This window comes from Lactuca serriola, chromosome 8 (assembly GCF_051521515.1).
Source record: "Lactuca serriola cultivar US96UC23 chromosome 8, Lser_US96UC23_V15, whole genome shotgun sequence".
Lineage (NCBI taxonomy): Eukaryota > Viridiplantae > Streptophyta > Magnoliopsida > Asterales > Asteraceae > Lactuca > Lactuca serriola.
The window spans coordinates 53,063,263-53,070,878 of record NC_136415.1 but is presented as its reverse complement, the minus strand read 5'-3'; the positions used below and the strand labels follow the sequence as shown (position 1 = coordinate 53,070,878).

General features: G+C 32.5%; 1 protein-coding gene across 1 annotated transcript; it reads right to left on the bottom strand.

The window, feature by feature from the left end:
- Nucleotides 1–2,825: 2,825 nt before the first annotated feature.
- Nucleotides 2,826–5,453, bottom strand: LOC145068976 (uncharacterized). The gene is made up of 8 exons (XM_079015943.1): nucleotides 5,310–5,453; nucleotides 4,554–4,630; nucleotides 4,383–4,458; nucleotides 4,214–4,294; nucleotides 4,003–4,136; nucleotides 3,672–3,921; nucleotides 3,522–3,585; nucleotides 2,826–3,365 (listed from the first exon to the last, which is right to left on the bottom strand). Exons 2-8 carry the CDS (start codon nucleotides 4,628–4,630, stop codon nucleotides 2,902–2,904), a joined length of 1,146 nt encoding a protein of 381 aa, XP_078872069.1. The 5' UTR covers nucleotides 5,310–5,453; the 3' UTR covers nucleotides 2,826–2,901.
- Nucleotides 5,454–7,616: the final 2,163 nt, after the last annotated feature.

Here is a 7,616-nt window from a genome sequence, read left to right as displayed (position 1 = left end):
AGAGAGTATAGGAAGGTGAAAGAGAAAGGGTCGAGAGAATGAAGAAGGTGATGAGATGAGTGAATGAGTAGCCTTTTTTCTTTTCTTTTCTTTTTTTAATTAATAAAATATTTAAAATATATATATGAAATAAATACAAAAAACATATTAAAAGGGCAAAACAGATTTTTAAGTATTTTAGGACCAAAACCATCGGGAATTTCCTGATTTTGGACCTTTCATGCAAGTCGAAAACTTTTTGAACCTTATCCACAGTTTTTTGAATATCACAATGACCAATTTTGCAGTTTTGTCACAATAATATTACTAAGACTAAACTGCACAAATGGTCCCTGTGGAATGTCGAAAATTGCCACTTTGGTCCAAAAAAGTTCGGGCTAGAACCATCAGTCCAAAACTTTGATTTTATTGCGAGTTTGGTCCAATCTATTTAAAATCTTTTTCAAATGACATATTTACCGCTTATTAATTTTATTTTATTTTTTTTTATTTTTTTTATTTCTGATATAAAATTTAAAAAAAAAAAGAAAAACTTGTTATCACCCCCTTTCTCGTTATGTTGTTACTTTTCTTCCTTATTCTTCATCTTTATTGCCTCCGGTAAACATCACCATTGGCACCACCGGTCACCATCTCCACTTTAGCTTGCCGCCTCCATATCTCTCCTTCTCAACTTTGAGTTTTGGTCGTCGAAGTTCTGGTGGCTTGATTTTCAGATCTAGTCGGGCCTGATGAAGATAGAGAGAGGGAGAAAGAAATGGAGCTAGGGGAGAGAGTGAGAAACTCTTGTCGGCCTCTAGATCTGTTTGCTGGAACACTACATTTCTCGTCAAAACGCCTCCTCCTACCCACTAGGTTATCGGTCTCTAGATCTATTTCTCGAAACACCGTCTATTCGCACTCGTTGGAGTCAGATCTTCGCACTCGTCGGAGCCTCTTCATTAGTGTTGAAAACCCACCATCAAAGCCCTACGTTGGTGCTGAGAACCCACCGTCGAAGCCGCCTCTTATAGCAACCCTAGCGTCGACGCATGTCATAGAAAACCCTAGTGTTGTTCTCGGTCTCTCTTTCTCCCTCTCACAGGTCTGAAGTGGTTTAGGGTTTGCAAACCCTAGTTCGTCTGTGTCTCTGACAACGACTTCCGATGGTGGTAGTTGTGTTGCTGCTGTTGACGAGTATTTTTTTTCTTCGCCGGATGCGGATCTGAAATGACTAAAACACGAGTATTTTTTTCTGATGCATCTGAAATGACTACAACAACAAAGATGTGGATCTAAGGATTTCTTTCTTCGTCGGATCTGTTTCTTCATCTCCCACCTACATCTCTCTTTATCTCCCTAGTTTCAGTTGTGTTTTTTCACCTCCCTCCTATCAACGAGCGAGCGGTGATTTCAGGTGGTGGTGATTATGCTACCTGAGGTGGCTTCTGGTGGTGGTGATTGTGTTTGATCGGTGATATAGTGTTAAGTGATAAAAGGGTGTTCACAAAAATTAAAAAGGAAGATAAAGGGGAGGATGTTTATATTTTCTTTTTTATTTTGTTTAATAAATCAAATTAATACAAAAACGAAAAAAGAAAATAACAAGGGCAAAATCGGTATTTTAAAAAATTCAAAAAAAGTTGGACTAAACTTACAACAAAATGAAAACTTAGACATTTAGTGCTAATCCAAACCTTTTTGGACCAAAATGATAATTTTTTACATACTACAAGGATCATTTGTACAGTCTAATCTAAAACTAATATTTTTCAACCATTTTCCGACTATACTATTTAATATCTAAACTATTTAATATCGTTTTGCATTATCATTATCATTTTCATTATTAACATTTTTTTATTATTATTGTTAGTACGTGTTTAATGTATTACATAGTTTTACAAAGATGGTGAAACAGACCTGTCTTGTAAACTTATGACATAAAGATAAAGTGATTACCCCTTTTTCACATTACATAAACTTATGACATAAAGATAAATGGGCCACCATGGGGCACAATGAATCTAACCCTATCATTTATTTTCTTATTGCCTTATAAGTTATAAAACAAGCATTTAATATCGGCTATTTCCGGTTGATTTCCAGGTGGGATATCGGTTATCGGTACTTTTCAAAATAACGGTGTCAAATATCGGTCCAAAATATCAGACCACAAAAATCGGTGATATTTACTGATATTTAACTGATATATACCGATATTTCTAGGCGATTTCCAGGTAGGATATCGGTTAAGTAATTTTACTTGTTTTTTTTTAGTGTTAAGTCATGGACTTAAGTCTTATGGACTTAACTGAACCTGCTATTATGTTAAGTACTTAATTGTTAGTTTTAGGTCATAGACTCATGTTTTATGTATTAACTGATCCAGTTGTTATGTTAATTGTTACATACTTATGTGTTAGCTTGCAAGTTTCTATAGGTTAGATCATGTTGATGTGTTAAGTACATAATTCTTAAATAATGATGATATTAGAGTTGATGCGGATGATCTAGATAAAATAATTGGATGCCTTGGTTGATGTGAACTTGAAGAAAGATTTCACGATATACGTAAGATTATGTTTCAAACATTAACAGTTTTGAATTTTGACTTTTTATATTACTTTTATATATGTTTTATGTTTATATATTAATTATGCATGATGTAAAAATACTGACATCCCACCACGATAACCTATATCCCAAATATCGGCCCTTAACCGATATTTGATTTTGGACCGCTATAACTGTCTAGGTTATAGCCTATTATTTAAATTTGTATGCCCTTTTATTTGATTTTTTCCCATATTTAACTACCTGTGTTACCACCAAACATGCTAACATATGATAATTATACCAATACATAATATTTGCACATAAATATTCTCTTACATTTCATAAACCAACATTCAAATATTATCAACCATTAAACGAAGTAGGAGAATTACCTTGATTAATATGATCCCAATATCTATTCGCATAATTAGACAAAAGAGGAAATGCACGTGCATAGATATGTTCACCACGTGCATAAACAGGAGTTGACCCTCGTCTACATTCTGGCCTCCAACTTTGTTCATAAGAGTGATGTTGAAAATGTAATTCTGTTGAACTTTTTACCCTTTTGTTTAAGAAACTACTATTATTATTATTATTGTTATCATAATTATTACTGAAAGATTTAAGACCTTTTAATTGGGAATTAGGAGTCACCCATCGGTTTTTATCTGCATTTACTGGAATTGGTGCATTTATTCCCGGAATATTCACGCTCATTTTTCTTTTTTGCTCTGTAAAATTTGTATCGAAGCATTTTTCATTTTCTTTTGTATCTTCGTTTGTGAATATTATAATTCCTGAAGGTTGGTCTTCATCTTCCAAATCTAATCAATATCAAAAAATTAAAAAAGAAACTTGTAATCTCATAAAATATTTTAAAAAAAAAGGCAATTTAAATAAACGTGAATTAAAAAGCATTTAAGGTGGAAATTTTCAAAATATGGTGTCTTTTATTTAAAAATAAAATACTAAAAACATACCAAGATATCCAGGTGGGTATCCCATTTCACGCATTCTATTCAACCATGGAGGCGGATCAAATTCCTGAATCAAAAGATATAAACTAAATTTACAAGAATGGTCCTTGTGTTTTACATGAAATCACAAGTTTTGTCCATTTTTTGACTTACCCCAAGGTGTAACAGTTTCCTAGTCTCAAGATCAAGACAACCCGGTTTTAACCCATCAAACTTCCCACCAGGGGTATTTTGGTAATATCGCGTTAAAACACGAGGACCAGAAGGTCTTTTACTTTTTAACTGATACAATTTTCGTGCATTGCTGACAACTTCTTTGTTAAAAGGCTTTGGACACTCTTTTAGTGAATGATCATAAGCATCACAGTTAAAACAACGAGAAGCATTCACAATATCATCAACACTGTTATAAAATCAACAAGGGTAAAGGTAGTGGAAATAAATAAGTTTACTTTTCATTAAAAAAAAAGAAAAAAAGAAATACCTTTCTTTGGTAGCCACGTCATCATTTGACATTAGAAGTGGAAAATTACGATCATAGACAGGTATAGAGTCTTTGTTGACATCGGTATTTTCTGTCTTTTGCTTTTTGTTCACTTGAGTGCCCATGTAAACAGACTTTTATGAAAATAAATCTAATTTGTCATCAAGTTGCAAATAGAAAATGAAAAGAGATTAGGAATATGTGAACATACAATAATACAAGATTTCTCTGAGCTAACATTTAGTGCAGGAAGATAAGTTTCTTCACCAGATTCAAGATCTTCAATAGAACCCTAAAAAAAAGATTCAACAAGTTAATTAATTTTGAAAGAACTGTGAGAATTTCTTAAACTTGATTGTTGTTGGAAAAAGAAATTTTGCCTCGGATAAAGAGCATTCTTGAGTATGCCATTCTGACCATTGATGTAACAGTTGTTCAAGCTTCTTTTTGCTTTTCCTAAAATTTAAAAACAGATTATTATTTAGTTATCGAGTAAGAAATAATATCTCAATTACTAGACTAATAAGAAAATCTATTAAATTGACATCAACCTTGATAATAATTTATAAATAATTTGAACAGAAGTCAGTTCATTGTCGTCCTGAAGTGCCCTTTTAATAGTTGTCATCTGTAAGTTCATAACAATCAGTATCAGATCCAGTGATTATCTAAAAACATTATTTTACTGCTACAAACATTTCATGAAGCAGAATGGTTTATACAACATTTAAAAAGCATGTTATCATGAGCATCATAGAATTCAAAGTAAATAAGTTTATTCCGATTAAGATGAACCAATTTCATTTGTTAAAAGCAGAGTAACCAACGGCTAGCATTGAAGTTGTAGTTTGAAATTAACTTCTTATTCTGATCTTATTATAAATCTAATATGATGCAGATAGATATATCTTTAGATCCATATGATAAATCAGATGCTTGGATAAAAAATTAATCGTACATTTATCTGTACTAGTGATCCAAATGATTTTGTGTAGTGGTTGCAAATTCAATACCAACACTATTCTCAGTTTCATAAAGAATGCAAATCTTATTCAAAAAATTAATTTTGAATGTTAGAATGTGACAAGTTTAAAATCTTCAGTTAACTAACAATGAAATCAATAATGGCGATAACAAGTGTGATGAAGAATAAAACATAAGCAAACAAATCGTGTAAGATAGATTGAAGTTTGAATCAAACATGGATGAAAAACGAGCTCAAATACGTAAACAAAAGAAAAAGGAATCAACTGTCAAAAATAAACCTCAGCTAGGGTTTCAGATACGAAGATTGTTCATTGTTGTACCTTTTGGAGATGGTGAGGAAGTAGCCGCCGATGGGAAGACAAAAGAGCAGACCTGGTTTGAGGGAATATGAAGAAGGTAGAAAGTAGAAACAGATTGATTTAAATTCGGAATCACTTTAAAGCGCGAGTATATGCAAATTTGGATTGGGGAAAATTTCAACCAACAAAAATCGCTTAATAAAAGGTTATTTTACAAAATTGTAAGGGAAAATGACTTAGGGAACTAACTATTTCAATTGTCCATATATAGGTAATGTTCTTTTTTTTGTACACATTAAGGTAACTAACTTGTTTTGTTTGTTCACATTTAGGTAATATGACCGGCTATCACCTGTTTTTGCTTATGTGGCATCCACCTGGCATATGACTTGAATACGTTGCACCTACGTGGCATGCTGCATATATGGGAAAATGACTTATTAAGGTAACTAACTATTTCAGTTGTCCATATATAGATAATGTTATTTTTTTTGTACACATTAAGGTAACTAACTTGTTTTGTTTGTTCACATTTAGGTAATATGACTGGCTATCACATGCTTTTGCTTATGTGGCATCCATCTGACATATGACTTGTCGACGTTGCACCTACGTGGCATGGTGCATATATTGTCTTCATTCGATTACACTATAACTGTGTCATACGATTCCACCCCTAATTCTAAACCCTAAATCGATCGACGATGGCTTCTTCTTCCTCATCTTATTCTTCAAAATGACAAGATGAATTTCAAGTTGATCATCTATGTGATTGCGGTTTACCATCTCGTGTGAAGATTTCAAGAACTCCTGCAACATATTCAACAATATTGATTTACCATCGAGTTTTGACAAACTCTTAATTTTCTTCCATGGTTGTCAGGAGTTCTTGAAATCTTCACACGAGATGGTGAGCCGCAATCACATGGATGATCAGCTTGAAATTCATCTTGTTGTTTTGAAGAATAAGATGAGGAAGAAGAAACAAAACAAGTCATATGTCAGGTGGATGCCACATAAGCAAAAACATGTGATAGCCAGTCATATTACCTAAATGTGAACAAACAAAACAAGTTAGTTACCTTAATGTGTACAAAAAAAATAACATTACCTATATATGGACAACCGAAATAGTTAGTTACCTTAATAAGTCATTTTCCCGTATATGCACCATGCCACGTAGGTGCAACGTATTCAAGTCATATGCTAGGTGGATGCCACATAAGCAAAAACAGGTGATAGCCGATCATATTACCTAAATGTGAACAAACAAAACAAGTTAGTTACCTTAATGTGTACAAAAAAAAAAGAACATTACCTATACATGGACAATTGAAATAGTTAGTTACCTTAATAAGTCATTTTCCCAAATTGTAATATACTTTTAAAAACATATCTCTTAAGGGTGTTTGGCTTATCTTTCTATGAGACAAGTTTTTTGTAGCAAGTAATGATTTCGTAACTTTTTTAAAAAGTCATTTTTTCTTATATCCAAAATCCAAAAATAGCTTTTAAAATGCGTTTTCCAAACATCTTTTGCATTCTATCTTTTCCAAAAAGAACTTTTGTCCCTCAAAAAGATAAGCCAAACACCCCTAATATTATTTAGAAATCATAGTTTGAAGTTTGTTATATTTTTTGGGATACCTTCCTAAAAATCTCTTAATATTATTATTTGCAGGTTGCTGAATGATATATGAGACACATAGTTGGTTATTTTAGTGTACAACTATGTGTGAAAATATGTAATTCAAGAGTAAGTAATATTGAACTGTGTGTTTGGTAAAACATGTTAGTGAATATCAAAATCGACTTGGATAATCTAGAGATCGTGTGTAAATACTTTCTAAAAATCTGTAATTTCAATCGTATTCTAGTGTTATATGAAATCATTTATATTTTGGATAATCCAAGAATCTCAATCTTGATTCCATGTTAAATTCAAGATTCAAAAATACAAAATACATCGTTACTGGTATATGTATTTGAGGCATGTCTTGCCAAAAAAGCGTAATGGCGAAAGTGATGTCAACCAAACCGAAACCATGTATATATAAGAAGATGAGAGTTAAATTTAGTTATTTGGTAGTACAAACATATGTAACAGTTGGATTTTTTTTATAAGAATTTAATGAACGGTCTATCAGATATTGATCATGTCTAGGTGCTCTGCCCCTTGGAACCCCACCAGGGGCACTCACCAGACCCCGTTTTCACGAAATCACTGTAGGTTATGTGAGTGTGCATTCAACACCTCCAAGCTTGCATTATAGCTAAAGTTGAACTCAATTTGTATCAAGTTAATCCTAATTATACTAAATGGCTTGA

What these genes read in the sequence shown, in the direction of transcription:
- LOC145068976 (XM_079015943.1), bottom strand. Translation starts at nt 4,630, where the DNA reads ATGACAACTATTAAAAGGGCACTTCAGGACGACAATGAACTGACTTCT. An exon ending in CAGAGAAATCTTGTATTATT is followed by an intron (nt 4,137 to 4,213) that starts GTATGTTCACAT and finishes TTTTCATAAAAG; the next exon opens with TCTGTTTACATGGGCACTCA. An exon ending in GACGTGGCTACCAAAGAAAG is followed by an intron (nt 3,922 to 4,002) that starts GTATTTCTTTTT and finishes ATTTTATAACAG; the next exon opens with TGTTGATGATATTGTGAATG.